At 34.5% G+C, this 18,584-nt stretch overlaps 1 protein-coding gene across 12 annotated transcripts in view; it reads left to right on the forward strand.

Annotated features, from left to right (window-relative positions):
• The window catches only part of LOC129393076 (serine/arginine-rich splicing factor 11), a 60,296-nt gene that overhangs the window by 10,033 nt on the left and 31,679 nt on the right, over positions 1 to 18,584 (forward strand). For 4 of the 12 annotated variants that reach the window (XR_010109034.1, XM_063593969.1, XM_063593968.1 and 1 more), the window contains exons 3-7: positions 1,890 to 1,949; positions 3,501 to 3,538; positions 9,433 to 9,479; positions 11,150 to 11,236; positions 13,863 to 13,907. Coding sequence is in view for 7 of the 12 variants with exons in the window: in XM_063593969.1 (XP_063450039.1) it covers positions 1,890 to 1,949; positions 3,501 to 3,538; positions 9,433 to 9,479; positions 11,150 to 11,236; positions 13,863 to 13,907 (277 nt within the window). In the remaining 5 variants the exon portion in view is untranslated. Of the gene's footprint in view, positions 1 to 1,889; positions 1,950 to 3,500; positions 3,539 to 9,432; positions 9,480 to 11,149; positions 11,237 to 13,862; positions 13,908 to 14,827; positions 14,951 to 15,079; positions 15,125 to 15,527; positions 15,566 to 18,584 lie in introns of those variants that run through there. The other 8 variants (XR_010109036.1, XR_010109037.1, XR_010109035.1 and 5 more) reach the window with 7 other exon arrangements.

Raw genomic sequence — 18,584 nt, forward strand, 5'->3', positions numbered from 1 at the left:
AGAGTTGGGAATGACCATCAATCACATATAACTTTGTTTCTTATTTTGACTATCAGTCTTCAAAATTTATGGCAGGCCCTTTTATATTTGGTTGCTGCTAATAAAATGTTGGCCTTTTTGTTTTATTTTTTATTTTTATTTTTTGTTTTATTAGATTTTGAAGAAGGGAGATTCTAAAATGTAGTTCAGGTTTTCTCAGTGTCAGCACAAATAACATTTTGGGTTGGATAATTATTTGTTGTGAGGGGGTTGCCCTGTGCAGAGTAGGATATTTAACAACATCCCTGGCTTCTACCCACTAGATGCCAGTAGCATTCCCCTAGTTAAGACAACCAAAAACATCTTCAGACATTGCCAAATATTCCCTGGGGAGAAAAGCACCCTGGTTTGAGAGCCACTGATCAATTTTGTTCATTCATCTTTACTCCTCCTAAATACCTACATCCAAATTTTAAATAGATCTTTCTCATGTAGTCTGGCAAGTATTATATCAAAGATAAATACCAGTTTTAGAATAAATCATTAATATACTCTTACATTTCAACTTAAGAGGCAAATATTAACAGTAGGATTTGTAAACTATTTATTAGAATAAAAATCAATGAATTTTTAAAAATTACAAAATGATTTATGTATGTTAGATATTTTACTGAGTGAAAAAATTCATGCTTTTTTAAATGACTTATTGTTTGGAGTAGTGATACAGTAGATTTAATTTTCCCCCTCATTAATTAAAATCATGTTTTAGCCAAGAAAGTGAACAAAATTCTTATTGGCAATTCAGTTGTTTCCTGTTCTGGAGACTGACACTCTCCAGTTCTAAGTTAAATAATTGTCATGGTAAAGTAATTTCCTTGAAAAGAACGGACATTGATTCAGCCCCTGTTACTCACAGATCCTATTTGAGTCAAATTGGAAAACTATTACGTTTTTGGGAAAAAAAAATCAATAGGTATCAGGAAACCATTAGATCTTGTGGCCCTTCCTATATCTTGCATGAGTAATCACTGTAAACAGCTGACAGGTATTTCATTGTTGACACCGAGTGATGCTTGGGGGACCACATCTTGTCAGAGCAGGTGGACAGCTTTAGACGTTGGAATGAGTTTGATTATCCTTGTTTTTCTCCTACACTCATTCTTTTAGACAGCCCTGTCACTAACTGGGCCTGTGATGCTTTCAAAAATCAAATACTTTCCTTGCTGTCAGTTTTCCTTTTCTTGCGTTGTGGCATACTAATCAGGGTATCTGGTTTGGTACTGAACCAATTTCTGTCAAAAGCAAGTTTTAATTTATTATTTAGGAAAAATTTTTCCTAAGACCCAGGTTTTATACAGTCCTAAATAAATAGTGTGAGGAATAATTAGTAATGCCATAGAGTATATAATTTTACTTCTAGTTCTACACAGATTACAAGTAAATTTTTTTGGGGCAAGTGATTTTGGAATTATCTGTGTTTTGTTTTCCTTTTCCTTTAGAGTGATAATTCACTATTTATGATTGAATGATTATCATATTAAAGAGGTGAGAAAATAAAAATAAGGCTGATGTGCACAAAGCCATACTGCTCAAATTGTTTGATAATATCTGTTAATTAAATTATTATGGCATCGGTAGAAGAATGATGTTTTGTTTATATGTGGTTAGAATTGGTCTTTTTTAAAGGAAATAACAAGAGAGATGGAAATGGAATGGGTATAAATAGTAAAAGGTTCTATCACTATAATTCCCTTTTGCTATAAATAGTTAAAGCTTCTATCACTATAATTTCCATAAGAAGATATATGTGTTTACCTGTTAATTTTATCAGGGCAAATTGAAACATGGATAGAATCATGTTTCTCAGTGTGAAGAAATATTTTTATTTGATGAATATTATATATTTTCAGGTGCAGTGGCTTCTATGTTTTGGGTTGATGCTGAATTAGGGAGTGATGTTTACCTTGATGGTAAGTTAAAAAACAGTTTTCTTTTATCTTTCTTGTTTTTTTGTTTGTTTGTTTGTTTGTTTGTTTTTTCTGAGACAGAGTCTCACTTTGTTGCCCAGACTGGAGTGCATGGAGTGCAGTGGCATGATCTCGGCTCACTGCAACCTTTACCTCCTGGGTTCAAGTGATTCTCCTGCCTCAGCCTCCCGAGTAGCTGGGACTACAGGCGTGCACCATCGTACCTGGCTAATTTTTGGATTTTTAGTAGAGACGGGGTTTCGCCATGTTGGCCTGACTGGTCTTGAACCCCTGACTTCAGGTGATCCGCCAGCCTTGGCCTCCCAAAGTGCTGGGATTACAGGCGTGAGCCACCACACCCTGCCTCTTTTGTTTTTTAGTAAAATCTTTACGGTTAAGCTTATTGTTGTTCATTCATATTATAACTTTAATTCCTTGCATTGTTGTTCTTTTCACACTTTAGTTTAATGATGAAATCTTTGTTCATATAGATTAAAAAACCCCAGACAGTGGTGGAACTTGATGTCACTCAACTTCCAATTTAGTGCTTCCACTAAGGTTTTCTTTAAAAAAAAAAAATGCTTTGTAGGTTTTCTGTATCCTCTGTTGTTTGATTTATGCCCTTAATATAATGTTAGAGCCTTTTATTTTAATCCTCCAGGCAATATGAGGATCATATTTTTGCTTTTATTTTCCCTTGAAGATAAGAATTAAACACTCCTCCCTTACTTTATTTACCTGAACACTTTTGGGCAATGATATGCCTTCATTTAAAATATATTAGAAACTTTCTTAGTTAAGCGACTATGTTTTCTCCCTTTCTCTTTCCCTTTTTCACCTTTTTAAAAACCAGTCGAAATTTTCTTACTTTTTCAAAAGTAATAATCATTAAGAAATTTAAGAATTATTAAGCTGGGCCCCATCATTGAGCTCTAATATATGTGGCGGGTAACTGGTTGAATTCCTTAGGCATAATTAAACTCATTCTTTTGTTATCAGCATATATTCAGAGATTGCAAAATGAATTGGTAGTTTGGAAACTTAGGCATATGTTATGTAAAACATTTATGAGTTGGATTTGGATTTGGTGAGAGATGTTAGGATGATACCTTAAGATGTCTCATTCTTTAGGCAATAATTTAAATCTTAAGAAAAGTCTTGATTTTGATTATGTGAAAATAAACTAGAAATAACCTGTCTTATGTACTTATCACATTTGACTATGTTATGAAATTTGACTTATATTTTGGATTGTAAGCTTTTTCAGTGCCAAGGAAATCTTATTTTCTTATTTATTTAATTTAAAATTTTTACTTGTTTTATATCTTCTCTAGTGCCTTAAAATAGTGCTAGCCACTCAGGAAATGCATTGACTTATTACTGGAATTTAATTAAATGGCAGCACTGGCAAGAGAAAAAAACAGTACATTGTTTTATTGAGTAGTATTTGTGAACTGAAATAGGTTAGTTTTAATTTTCATTCTGAAGTATGGTTGCACAAATATTAATAAACATTCTTTTTAAAAAGTGATTAAAATGTTTTTTCCTTTGTAGGTATCATAACTATTGTGGATTCAAAATATGGATTAAAAGTAAGTTGAAAGATTGCTATGAGTGGCTCATTATTGAGAGCTGGGAATATGGGGATTGATTGTTTAATTTTCTTTATGTTTGTATCTGAAATTTTCTTTAACAAAAACCTTTCTCAAAAAGATATTCTGAACAATAGGTGAAATTTGTGTTTTAATTATTAGTTTGTGTTAAATATTTCTTTTCTATTACTCTGAGTTTGATTTGGTGATAAAATTTGGAATTATAATTTGTAATAAGCATATGGGGTTAGGATAGAGTTTGGTATGTATAACTCTTCACAAGGATTCAACTCCAATATTGGTAAGTTTTTCTGTTCCATAGAAGAAGCTGAGCTTGATAAAGCATCTGAGATCTTATTTTTCTTGTTAAATTACTATTAAACACACACTGGAAATGAGTTTTTAAAAAATATTGAAGACCTAGGTGATGGGTTAATAGGTGCAGGAAACCACCATGGCACCCGTTTACCTATGTAACAAACCTGCACATCCTGAGCATGTACCCTGGAACTTAAAATTTAAAAAGTACATATTGAAGAAAATCAGGATATACACATAGGATTAGTAAGAAGACTCTCTCCATTAAAAGGCATCTTGCATCGCTTCTTGGTCTTTTGGCTAAGATCAAGTGTAAAAGACATCCTGCTATGAATGTTTTTGTTAACTTCTAAGGTCCTAGAATGCATTTAAATGAGGTTTAATTTATAAAATGCATTTAGTAAGATCTTTAAAAGTATGTTGTTACATACAGTAAAATGATGTTTCTCAAGTTCCCAAGTGAAATACCACTAAAGGCAGAAGAGAATGAAATCATCCCACCCACTGACCCGTTCCCAATCTGAGCATATGGATAGGGCCCAAAGCAGTAAGTTTTTAGAAGTTTAAATTCAGTGTTTAAAAATTAGTGTCTGTTTTGTATCCAACCTCATATCTGAACGTGTTAATTTTTTTTTTTTTTTTGAGACAGAGTCTCACTCTGTTGCCCAGGCTAGAGTGCAGTGGCACCATCTTGGCTCACTGCAACCTCCACCTCCCAGGTTCAAGTGATTCCCTTGTCTCAGCCTCCTGAGTATCTGGGATTACAGATGCACACCACCATGCCCAGCTAATTTTGTATTTTTAGTAGAGACAGGATTTTACCATGTTGACCAGCCTGGTCATGAACTCCTGACCTCAAGTGATCCACCTGCCTCGGCCTCCCAAAGTGCTGGGATTACAGGCATGAGCCACCACGCCCGGCCTGAACTTGTTAATGTTTAAGTTTGCTTTTTTTTCCCAAATCTTTGCTGAAATTATGCTCTAAGGGGATATGTCAGGTTTGTCAAATAGCTACCAATACCTCTTCACTGGGCCTTCTCTCCCTCATTGATAGAGTGCCCTAATTTGAAAAGTTTGGAAGAAAACTCCTTTTTTAGAGTTTAAAATCTCAATTTATGAATTTATGAATATAATTTAAGAATCAAAGAATGATCCCAAATACAGTATTACAGTTTCACGCAGAAAAATTCCAATGACTGTTGGAAATCATATTTCTTGCAAAATGCTTATGGAGGTAGCAAAAAAGCCCCAAATTATTCATTTTGAATGTTTATTATAGGCATGTTTGAATCTACCTCTTCCATAAATTTATTACAAAATTTGATATACCTATGTGACAGATAACTGCTAAGACATTTTGTTTTTTTTTTTATTTTGGTAGACTGAAAATTCCATGCTAAAAGTCAAACTGTTTATGTATTTTATGATTATAGGAAAAATTTTATATGTATAGTTGGGTATGGAGAAGAGTTAAATAGAATCTATTATCAGCATGATGGAGGCCAAAAAAACAAAGCAACATTCTGAATAATGCAAACACAGTAAACGTTTAACCTCCTGCTACCTTGATAAAACCTCTTAAATTATTAAATCAATATACCTACACAAAACTGACACACTGTCAGGATAATGGAAACTTTAGATTTTCTAAGTCGGATGCCAGATAAATAACTTTGCCTTGATATAAAGAATTTTCCAACTTGTCCAATTCCTCTGGTGGCAAAGCTTGACCTCAGTAGCTGCTTGTGATTCAGAGAATTCTGAGACAGTACAAGTAATGACACTTGGATAATGGGCAGCAATTTAAGAATGTAATGCTTCACAGAGCCAGCCCATCACAAGTAAAGCTGAGAAATGGTACCCTGTGGCCAGCAAGCCAAATTGAAACTGAAGTGGTAATTGATATCATGGGGTATCACTCTAATGGGATTGTCACCCATTGATCTGAAATATTCATTTTTTAATCATAGGCAAAGAATTGGACAACTTAAAATGACAGCTCTCTATTCTGAGGACTTGACACCCAGGCTACTGACATTGTTCTTTTCAGTTCTACAAATGTGACAGCATTTAATGCAATAGAAGAAATGAATGAAGTTACCCAGAGAAGGTCAAGTGAGAGGTTTCTTCTTGGTTCCTCTGTTATATTGCACAATCTGTTGAAACAATTCAGTCAGAAAACAGTTAGCTTGGAAAAGGCCAGAACAATAAATAGACTGACATTATGCAATAATTTTTTAAAAACTAAAATAGTGTTACATCTGTAACCAATCCATTTGAAAGAAATAGCTCCTGCTGCTGCTTTTTAAAAATGACACCAGACATCTTTGACACTAGATTTATTTCCACTCTGGTCAACAGCAGTGTTCTTTCATAGCCAGTGGGTTTTAAGATAGTTTTTTCTTTTCTTTCTTTCTCTTTTTTCGGTCCAGCTTCTTTCTTTATTTCTGCAGAAAAGGACACCCTATAGCCCTTCATGAAGTTAGATCTACAGTGGTGTTATTTCAGAGAGTTCCTTTGTTTCTCTCCCTAACCCCCCAGCTTTATTGAGGTATAATTGACAAGTAAAAATTATATATATTTAAGGTATACAATGTGTGAATTACATTATAAAACAATCGAGCTAGTTAACCTATCCATCACCTCACATTGCTATTTTTTTGAGAGGGTGTGGTAAGAACAATTAAGATCTATGTTTTAGCAGATTCAAGTATACAATAGAATTAACTACAGTCATCATGCTGTAATTAGCTCTCCATGACTTATGCATCTTGTATAACAAACTTTGTATTCTTTGACCAACATCTCACACCACTCCCCTTTAATTTCCTTTGTTTCTTGTGGTAAGTTAAATTGGGGTTTTGATCCTTAGCCTTTTGAATATGTTGGATTAATTAGTATCAAAATTATTTTTGTCTTTTTTGATATATAAGCAAAAGCCATAGTTGTTAAGCAGAGATAAGGAATACTTTGGACATCTATGTAATATAAAATATTTAAAAAATATTTTGCAAAAATTTTTTCTTCATTTACTTATACAGGTGGAATAGAATGCCAAAATTTCCATTTTGTTTTATTTTATAAATGAAAGTCATCGGACTTAATGACCAAATGGTATATAATGTATTATTGGAGAATGTTCTTTTGAATAGAAGACATTGATTTTATACTTTTTGCAGAGTTTGACTTGGGAAGGTAGGAAGTCACATGAGGGAAATGCAGGGCTGATGTCTAAAGAAAATAAATGTTAATATGCACTTACTTTTTTAAATGTTTGTATAGCTTTCCTATGGGCATAGAAGAGGACATTTATCTCTTCTGCTATAATTGTATATGATTACATATAATTTTAATACAGCTGTAAATATTGGCAGGCTCTCATTTGGGGTGATTTTCATTTATTTTTATATTTGATACTTTCTGACTGCCTGGAAGTAGTAAAATGTTAGTCTACCACTGTTAGCTTTGAGTGAAGAATTCTAATATTTTGGAGAGGTAAATGCATTTAAAACATTGCACATTACCTTGTGAAACTAACATTGTATTAGTTACATTTAGGCATGGAAATGCAAAAACAAATCTGTAATTCTTCTGTCATATCATTTTTATGCCTCACAAACTCATAGCCAAATAACCCCAATTTCATATGTTAAAAAAGCTTTCATAAGGTCAATAATATAATATCTTGAAAAATATTTCAGTTTAAAAAGAATTTTCAGTACTATAGGATCATTCAGAGGCAGATGCCTTGCCAAAAATATATCATTGTTAAGTAGATTTACTGCTTAATGGGAAGAGATTTGTTGCTGCATGTTAGATGGCATTTTTCATGTAACATCTTTTATGTATCCCCACAACAGGAGGTGTTAATTACAATTCATTCAACAAATATTTCTTGAGCCTTTGTGCCAGGCACCATTCCAAGGTCTGTTAGCAGCCTCATTCTCTAGAGGCAGAGTATATAACAATAGGACTTGTTGTAGCCTCAGGCCAAGATAAATTATGAAAAAAATATTAAACTTGATCTTTTGGCATGGAATGATTTTTGATACAATACTTGTCAAGTTCTGTGACTTCCATAATTGCAGAATGGGTCTGCAGTTGAATTGAACAAGATTTTGCCTGAAGTAGAAGTATCATTGCCATGATTTTATTTCAGTTTTGTTTTCCTCAAAATAGAATTTGCTGAACTTTTAGAAGGAAAAAATGTTTCTTCTATAGACCTAATCAAGCTTGTTAAATAAAATTATTACCTGCTTGCTCTGAGGTTCCAGACTATTCAGATACCCCTAATGATCATCTCCCCATGAATTATGAAACTGGTTTGGCTCTGATATATGGTTATTGACATTTATGTAGCATTGTACACAGACTGATTTTATGTGGCATAGAAGATTTCACAAAGACTTTAAAATTATGTTCATTTTACTTGATGGGTGTGTGTTCAATTAAAAAAAAAACTCCCTGTGATTGTATATAAAATATAGTATCCTGTGATGATGAGGGTGTTAGATTTAGTTTCTTTATAAATGAAAATAGCCATCTCCCATAATTATTATGAAAGCTAAATGAGAAAAATGTATATAATTTATAAAGTTAGATTCAAGGATTTAATTCATTTGTAAAGTTGGCTTCAAATATGGAGTATTACTATAATCTAGTTGCCTCTAAACCTCAGTAGCCAGCTTTTTATTGTGACAGGGAACCTCTATTGAGGTTTGAGGTAATGAGGGTAAAAGTGTAATTACCCAGAGAAGAAGCTTGTGATGTTGATGACGTTAGGGATGTAAACAGGATTATGAGGGGGAAAAAAAAAACAGACAACAAAACTTGCCTCCAGAGAGATGAAAACTATCACTTGGGCTCTAAGTCAGTGTCAAAATATTTTTTGGAGTTAGCCTGACTCTGGAGAGGTCAGTAAAATAAACAGTTGCACTGAGAGGCCAGATTAGCAAGTATGGGTTTCTAAATGATAAACTGCTTTTAGGCTAGAATCAGGGCTGAATCAGCCTTCCCACCACTTATTTGTTTCTAGGGTGTTTGAAAGGCCTAGTACTGAGTTCACGTGGTGCATGATTGTGGGCTGGGGTGTAGGGAAGTATTTTAGATTCTACTATGGGGGTTTGGTGTGAAGGGAAGTATATTAGATTCTAAGAAACTATATTTCAGTGGTTATCCTTTTTTTAAAATAAGTAATAATGAATATTTAGAACCAGAACAGTTTTGTAAGAAGGAAAATACCTAAAATCTGAACTGTAATCTTCTGTGTTTTTATGACATTATGTGAATCAAAGGGGTTTTCCTTTTAAGTAAAAGAAAAGGTCAGGAGTATGAAATCCTAAGCCCTCTTCCTCCCCCTATAAAACTCCACAGGTTCACTTGTAGAAAAAAACTGCAAATGGGGAAGAAAAATGCTTTCAGCTAGAAAAGTTAGTTTTGGATTTGTGTATTCAGTAACAGAACTTGTTGAAGTTTTTATTAGATGCAAGAAAATGTCTCTGAAGTAAAATCCTTTGTGTTGACATTAGATTTTTTATTGTATTATAGTAACTTTATTCAAACTTTTTTTTGTTTAGCATTTAACAGAAGAGAAACCTGATGGCCTTATCAATGAAGCTACTAGGTATTCATATTTAAAGTATATATTGATTGCTGGCTAATTGTAAAGAGAAAAATCACTAAGATGAAAACCAAAAACAAACTAAGAAATTTTAAAACATAGTCAAGGAAAATTTATTTTCTTTTTTTCCCTTAGTTGAATTATTGCTATCTATTTATAATGATCTCATAACTAAACTTTTACTTAAAGTCATTTTTGTCATAGCATAAAGTGAATGCTGAACACAGGAGTTCTGTAATTTTGAGGAACTCAGGAAATATTAACATTTAAAAATATTTTCTTGTTATACAATTTCTTTGGGATTGAAGATTTTATATATATATATATATATGTATAATAATTATTTTTTTTTTTTGAGACAGAATCTCACTCTGTCACCCAGGCTGAAGTGCAGGCTCACTGCAACCTCCGCCTCCCAGGTTCAAGCGATTCTCCTGCCTCAGCCTCCCAAGTAGCTGGGATTACAGGCACCCGCCACCATGCCCAGCTAATTTTTGCATTTTTTTTTATTTATTTTATTTTATTTTTAGTAGAGTTGGGGTTTCACCATGTTGGCCAGGCTGGTCTCGAGCTCCTGACCTCAGGTGATCCACCCGCCTCGGCCTCCCAAAGTGCTGGGATTACAGGCATGAATCCACTGCGCCTGGCTGAACTTAAGTATTTTTGTAACTTTTTTCCTTATGAAAATATGGTTATTATAGAAAATATAAATAAGCCAAATAGAAAATAGCCAAATTGGATTTGTGATGTACATACTGTTGAAACCTGCTCTTTCAGTGAACTAAAGTGAATTTAGTTTTGAGAATTTAGTTGTATTCTTTGAGATAAAGCATAAGACCCTGAATAATTGAGGAAAATTGAAAGAATTTCCAGTTTTACTATCCTGTTAATAGAAAATAGAGCTTCTGATTATTATCATCTACTTTGTTATCTAGCATTCAGTCAACTGGATTCTTTACAGAGATAATATACAGTATATTTATAGTGATAAGACATTTGTGCAATATCCTGATATATCTTCTGAAGTATAGCTTATTTTTTTTTAAGAAATGGAGTCTTTCTATGTTGCCCACGTTGGACTTGAACTCCTGGGCTTAAGGGATCCTCCCTCCTCAGCCTCCTAAGTAGCCAGGACTACAGGTGTGCTCTACCATGCCCAGCTCTGAAGTATAGTTTTAAAAAACCTGTTTAATACAGTTTTTAGTATTAAGTGAAGTTATTCTATTTCTTTGAAAATTTTGGTAAATATTACAGTATTTTAGTAGGTAAACTCTTCTTCTTTTTACCATATTGGATATCTGAATTTTATGCTTTTCTTCACAAAGAAAATTATGAGTTTAAAATCATCCTTTTGATTGTAAACTTTTTGAGACTTATCTTTGTAGCACAAGAGTAGCAAGTAACAGAACTTAGTAAATACTTTGCAAATGGGTAATGTGAAATCTGAACTTGCATAGTAATGAATACAATTCATTCACATTGAAAAATTAGTGGATTAGGAGTAAACTGAATCACTCCTATAGAGCACTATATAATTCTTAACTGATATATTGATCTACATGAGGTGTTTTTATTTATTTTTAATTTGTTAACATTTCTCTTTTGATGTATTAATCTGCATGTGTGTATATTATTTAAAATTTCTTAACATTTCTTTTTGTTTGCTATTTTAGGCAAGTTGCTTTGGCAGATATCATTCTCATTAATAAAACAGACTTGGTTCCAGAAGAAGATGTAAAGAAATTAAGAACGACAATTAGGTACAAAATGATAAGTGTGTTAAGTGCCTACACATCCATATTGTATACACAGAATATTTTTTACTCTGATTGTTGCCCTGTAGAAACTTAAGGTATAAGGTTGACCTGCTTCAAGAACGTTAGGGAATCACATATATTGTTGATGGCTAATTGTTATATAAATGGCAATACATAAAATTAGTCCCCAGTGCTTGCAGAATATAGTTCACAGTTAATAGACTGATATTCAGGGTCTTCGCACTCCATCTTTCTTTTCCTGTCTTCTCTTTGACTCTTTCCTAATGTCAATCTTCCCTAACTTTACCCAGGATGGTTAATTCACTTTCCCATGGATGCATCCTGTCAGTTCCTGTCTTTACTCATAATGTATTCTCACTCTGCCAATCCCTGAGTTCTTTCTTGTTCTGTTTTTTTTTTTAATTTATTCTATAGAGCCTATTCTGTCTCTCCCCCCTTCCTATGTGAAGTCTTCCCTGACTCTAGCGGTCTCAGTTTTCCCTGAACTCTTGTTGACTTCATCTTCCTTAACTGTCAACCATGCCTTGTCTTCCAGCTTGCTTTAATATCTTCTTTGTCCATAGCCAAGGCTGATCAGCATAGGACAATCAGGACAATATGAATGATGCTCAAATATGTGCTAACAGTCATTTTGCTGACTGTTCTGGAGACTCCCATTCCTTTTGAAAACAAAGATGGACTTTTCAAATGAAGTTATAGTTCAGGGACTTTGTTTTGAATTATTTTGTAAGACCTGAACTAATAAAAGCCCTATACAGAGAGACATTCGGTAGCTATTATTATTGGTTATCTTTAATGTGTACAATGCTTTGAGCGTGATGGCTCAAAATTACTATTCTTAGTATTTATAAGTTCTGCTGACATTAGATTTTGAATCTGTCATCTCAGTTCATATAGTATATATTATAAATTGAATCAATAAAGGTAAGGCTCATTAGGAGATTATTTGCCATGATTAATGATTGTGGAAGAAAGAAATTCATATTTTTTCCACATATTTCATCTTATTTCAATAGTAATGTCCTTAAACTTTACTATAAAAAAATATAATGTCTCCATGTGGAGGGTAGGTATTGTTGCATAGTGTTGAAGATCACAGACCTTGGAATCTGCTTGGGTTCTAATCCTTGGTCTGTTTCTCATTGTCTTCTTAGGGAGCTTATTTACCCTTTTAAAGCCTCCTCTGTAAAAGGCATAATGCCTATCATAAGTTTGCTTTGAGTATTACATGAGACAATGTTGGTAAACTTTGCACAGTACTGACACATAGTAAGTGCTCTGTTAGCTATTATTATGTAATTTTTTTCTTAGCTTACATAGTAAGTTCAAGGTATAGTAAAAAAGGGAAGAAAGAAAAAGATGGCTGATTTTGAAAAGGAGAAAGTGATGAATGAAGATTGCTTTTACATTTTTTGACACTGGTCTTCTAATCTTGTTTCTCTTCATAAATCTTGTGCACCATTGTGATTGCTAAGAAGAACACAATCTATTTAGCAAACGTTTTTGGCATAAAAGGAATGATAATTATTACTTGACTTTTATATCCTTATAGAGACCTAAGCTAAATCTCTGACACTGACAATATTGACTATTAGCCAGCTTGTTAACAGTACTAGAAATGAATTTGGAAGAAGCAATTTGATAAATTACACACCCTTTTGGCTTTTACCCTCCATTTATATCAGACTTGTGACTGACTCAGAATGATATTTGGGGAGGTGAAAAAAGGTAAACATGTTTGAGAGGAATTAGCCATCAGACTAGAGTGTATTCAAAAAAGAAGATTTAAGAATTTTGTAAAATAGTGGAGAGACTTGCCTCAGAATCATTATATGTGGGAAGCCTTACCCATGAGAACAAACTTGAACAAGTAGCAAGAATCTTGGGTAAGTAACCCTAAAGACAATTGAATTCATGATAGAGAATTGATGGTTGATGATAGGCAATGGAAAAGATAAATAGATGAGGTGTACAGTGTGTTGAAAAGAATTTAACAGGTACTTTTTGGTGTCATACAAAGCCATATTCTATAGTATCAAAAGAGGGAGAACAGGCATAACAAGTAGAGAGCCTAATTAGGGAACTGACGAGGTTATTCTATAAAGGAACCTGGGATGTGTGACTTAGAATTACTGTGAATACTAAGGACAGGCTGGGGGCAAAGCAACTTACAACTAGGTTTTTATTTTTAGTGTGTATATAACCTTTCTACCATGTATGCCTGAGGAAAAAAGTGACCACCGTAAAAATTTTGAGTATCTACTCATTTTTAAGAACACTAGGATAACTGACTATTTATGAATGGTTTTTTCTAAAGTGAAGCATCTTTTTATTAACCACAAAGTAGCCCTTAATCTGACAGTTGTGCGAATTTTTGCATATATGTTTTATTGATGTATGAGTGGAATGTATGTGATTTATTGTTTGAAGGAAAATCATAATTATTTTTTAAAGCAAGTTTTGTTTTTCTGTTTTTAATTTTTTTCTGGTTCCAGTTGTATTTGGGTATGCTTATTTCCTGTTTTAGAAACAATATACTTTGTATACTTTTTTAAAAAGTTAATTTTTACTTTTAAACTTTGTCTTCCTCATTTATTATTTATTTCAGATCCATAAATGGACTAGGACAAATCTTAGAAACACAAAGATCAAGGTACTTTAAACAAGCTATTCCTATTAATAACAAATCATTTTAGTTAATAATAAACATTAAGTAATTGACAAATATGCTTGATTCTGATATAAGAAAGATCTAAGTGCATTTAAAAAGAATTGGATCCAAAATGTTGTTTGGAATGCTCTTAATAAGTTAGTTTGGCATATTTGGCTAGTACATTTGCCTGTCTTCAAAACTAAGATTACAAAGCCATGATAACACTGTGTAAGTGTTTGCTTAATGAGGAAGAAAAGACTTCCAAACACTCGAGAGGGTAACTCAGTACAGAAATCTGAAGTATATTGAGGAATCTTAATTTGAAGTGTTTAAATGGCTTTTTAATATTTAAAAAGCCTTAGTGTTTTATAGTTGCCAAAAAATACATGGAGTCTTTACCTTAAAGTTCCTGACAAAAATTCTTTTTTTTTTTTTTTTTTTTTGAGATGGAGTCTCGCTCTGTCGCCCAGGCTGGAGTGCAGTGGCGCGATCTCGGCTCACTGCAAGCTCCGCCTCCCGGGTTCACGCCATTCTCCTGCCTCAGCCTCCCGAGTAGCTGGGACTACAGGCGCCCGCTACCACACCCGGCTAATTTTTTTGTATTTTTAGTAGAGACGGGGTTTCACCGTGTTAGCCAGGATGGTCTCGATCTCCTGACCTCGTGATCCGCCCGCCTCGGCCTCCCAAAGTGCTGGGATTACAGGCGTGAGCCACCGCGCCCGGCCGACAAAAATTCTTTTATTAAATTTTGACTTTCATTTTCTCTAGATTCTGTTCCTAAAACATCTGTGAAGTGTATTTCTGTAGATTAAATTCTGTTTTCCATTGAATGTTATCTTAATTTCAGAAAATTTCTGTGCAGGGTTATTTTATTAAGCTCTTTTTTTTTTTTTTTTTTTTTTTTTTTTTTGGTGAGAAAGGCTCAACAGCTGATAGACTCAGCAACAGGCAGCCAGGAGCTCTGAGGCTCACAGCTGGCAGTCTAGTTCCACTCAGTCTCTACTTGAGAAATTCTTTCTTTGGAAGTACAGCAGAGGCCTTAGGTGAGTGGCTTGTCTGCTATGGCAGAGATTAGAGGTGCTGCCAGACTGCCGTAAGTGTCAGACAGTAACAGCAGCAGCTGCTTATATGCATGTGAACAGCTGGGGAATTAATTTGGTATGCATTCTCAGGAGCCACTCATCTGCTGGCAGAGGTAGCAGAAGAATGCCCTTAGTGTAAGTCCTCTACAACCATACACAAAATGTGCTCCCTGCATTTCAAATTCCATTGTAGAAAGTCTCTGATAATCTCACTTATACCATGAGCCATTCCTCAGTATCTGTCCTCTTCCTGTTAGTGTTCTACAATTCCTTTCTCCTTAATTTTTCTCCACTTTACAAAATGTCACACAGACAAGTGCATAATACTTAAACAAGCTTTTAAAAATAATGCTCATAAATAGCTTTGGTTCTGTCATAATATTCGTATTTATAAACATTTTAAGTCAATTCTCTTCTTTTGTTTTCATTTCAGAAATATCCATGTCCTGAATAAAAGTTGTCTTGATTAGTTTATTATGTAACAATTTAGTGTGTTTGACATTTCTAACTTTTATTTCTAACATTTGCTTTATTATAGAACAATAAACATGCAGTGATTGATTTTTCTTACTTCAAGTGGATGAGTGAGCAAGTGACTAAAATCTTCTGTGAATTCTTCAGTGTATGGTGCTTGCCAATGCATCTGAGAATCTAGGGACTTTCTGAAATAGTACTTCCTTGCTATGAGGACTGAAGTTGGATTAGAATCCTTTTCAATGAAGATCAGATGTCCTGAGTAGAATTCTTACTATTGGGTCCTGAATTTTACATTAAATATTCTCTCAAATTCCTTGAGGCATAGCAACTTGAGCTTACCAGTTTAGAAACTGGAGATTTGGGCTGGGCGCGGTGGCTCACGCCTGTAATCCCAGCACTTTGGGAGGCCAAGGTGGGCGGATCACGAGGTCAGGAGATGGAGACCATCCTGGCTAACACTGTGAAACCCCGTCTCTACTAAAAATACAAAAAATTAGCTGAGCCTGGTGGTGGGCGCCTGTAGTCCCAGCTACTCAGGAGGCTGAGGCAGGAGAATGGCGTGAACCCGGGAGGCGGAGCTTGCAGTGAGCTGAGATCGCACCACTGCACTCCAGCCTGGGTGACAGAGCGAGACTCTGTCTCAAAAAAAAAAAACAAAAAAAACAAAAAAACCGGAGATTTGGTTAACAAAATAGTCAAAGTCACTCTTATGGAAGTTTTGTTTTATTTTTTGTTTTTTAAAATTTTTTTACCATTTTGTAGCTGACAAGTACTGACAATAAACTGCTATAAGCATGTGTAGAAAAAGGCTCACCTTGAGTAGTTAAGAGTAAGGAAAAGGAATAGTGTGTAGCATCGTCTTAGTGGTAAGACTTAAGTTGATTTAGTAGCAAATGGAAGTACTAGTGAACCACATAGATTTCAGAAGTAGGAGTAAAAGGTTAGAAGATGTGTCATTTTAATCTTCTCTAGACTTTTTCTTAATTTTTAGAAATGTAAGTGGACTGAATAGAGGAAAACCAAAACACAGCTGGTCAATAATAAGTTAAATTAATTTGACAAACTGCCTGCTATGCATTTCATAGCATTTTAAGGACTATATAAGCAATGGATAAGGCAAAAACTCTGCCTTTAAGGAGATCAGTCATTGGGGGGAAACAGAAGCAAACAAACAAAAAGGCAACATAATAGATATTAATATTAATACAAGAATTTTAAAAGCACAGAGTTCTATAATAATAGGAAAATAGAGGGAATGATTGCTCAACTTTTCTTGAAAAAGAGTCAGGAAAATATTGACCAAGAAGGCAGTCATTGACCTGAGTCTTAAAGAATGAATAAGGTTTTTACAGATGGAGTAGGGTAGGGATAACTTTCCAGGTATAAGGAAGATTTTGTATTCCAGGGACCTTTGAATATTTTAGAATGGCTAGAAAACTTGGTATTATGTAGCACAGAAAAAGTGGTATGACTGAAGAGATAGAGAACTTACCACAAAGGGTCTTGAATGCCATGATACATAGTTTGGATTTTCTTCTGTAGGGAGCAAGGAGTTAGTGAAGGATTTTAAAAGCAACATGACTCTTGGGAGGTAGATTCAATGTGAGGCTAATCTCCGAGGTATAGGAAATACAGGAAGGAGGAGCAACAGGTCGGGTAGTGGTGGAAGCAGGTTTGGAAAATGTGATTAGTTTTGAAAACGTTTTTGAGTTTGAAGTGCCACTGGGGAAGGCTTTTGGAAATTTATTTCCAGAGTTCAAGACTGAGCTATCATTGCAGTTTGCTCAGCTATTTACTGAGCTATCTACTGTCAATTTGGATAGTATCTACAGTTTGCATTGTAGATACTGGATACTTGGATTGGCTGGTGCACCCTGTTTGTGAGACTCACTGGAGTTTGAAGAGATGACCACTGGAAAATATCCCTAAGCAGTAGCTGCAATTCCACCCCCACCTTGGAGAGCCAAAACCCTCTTCGTTTTCACTTTCCTGTCCTTGGTCTTAGGCTACTTAAAGCAGCCTTTAGACATAGGGAAAAATTGAAAGCCTCTCTTTTAAGAAAAGCATTAGGTACTTCTGGAATAGAGAGTTCAAGAAATTAGGAGAAAAATGAACTTTTGAAGCTTTTTCTTTCCCTTTTTTGTTTACTTCATTCTCTTACTCAGTTTTAAAATGCTGGTAATGGTCTTTTTTTTCTTTTTTTTTTTCTTGGTGATTTTAATGCTTTGGAAAAGATCTCATGGTTTTATCTCCAAAGGAGGAAATTAATTTGATGCCATGGAAATTAGTTTTCTAGTCGTATGCCTTGAATGAGTGAAGAATTTATTTTTCATGGTGGTACTAAATTTAGGGAAAGCTATAGAAACTTTCATCTGGAAGCTTACACTTTTCCTCTTTTTTGAAAATTTGGTGAGAGACTTGGATATTTTATTATTTTCTGTAAAAGAGTGTAATTTGTTGTACAGGTCTAATATTGATCCTTTTTTGGAAGTATGGAAAGAATCTGAGTATAAAGCAGAATTACCTCTGGATGACATGTATTCTCAAGGACACTGTCACAGTGAAACAGTTTATTTAGAAGCTTGTGTTTCCAAACTGTTGAATTTGATATTCACAAAATTGGCATGTGTAAACTTTATTAAACTTTAAGCTATTTCCTAAGATGAAGATGACAAACTTGGAGGGAAACTTCATTCATTTGGTTTATTTTTATTTTTATTTTTATTTATTTTTATCTTTTTGAGACAGAATCTCACTCTGGTTTGAGACAGAATCTCACTCTGTCCCCCAAGTTGGAGTGCGGTGGTGCAATCTCGGCTCACTGAAACCTCTGCCTCCTGGGTTCAAGCGATTCTCCTGCTTCACCCTCCGAGTAGCTGGGATTACAGGTGTGCACCACCACACCCAGCTAATTTTTGTATTTTTAGTAGAGATGGTTTCGCCACATTGCCCAGGTTGGTGTCAAACTCCTGGCCTCAAAGTGATCCGCCCACCTTGGCCTCCCAAAGTGGAGCCCCCATGCCCCTTGTTTGTGACCTGTCAATATAAATATGCTCAGTAGTGGGGGGAGGGGTGGGGGGTGAAAAAGGAAATATGTTTAATATTAAGACTTTGGCCT

Source organism: Pan paniscus, chromosome 11, assembly GCF_029289425.2.
Source record: "Pan paniscus chromosome 11, NHGRI_mPanPan1-v2.0_pri, whole genome shotgun sequence".
Classification (NCBI taxonomy): Eukaryota; Metazoa; Chordata; class Mammalia; order Primates; family Hominidae; genus Pan; species Pan paniscus.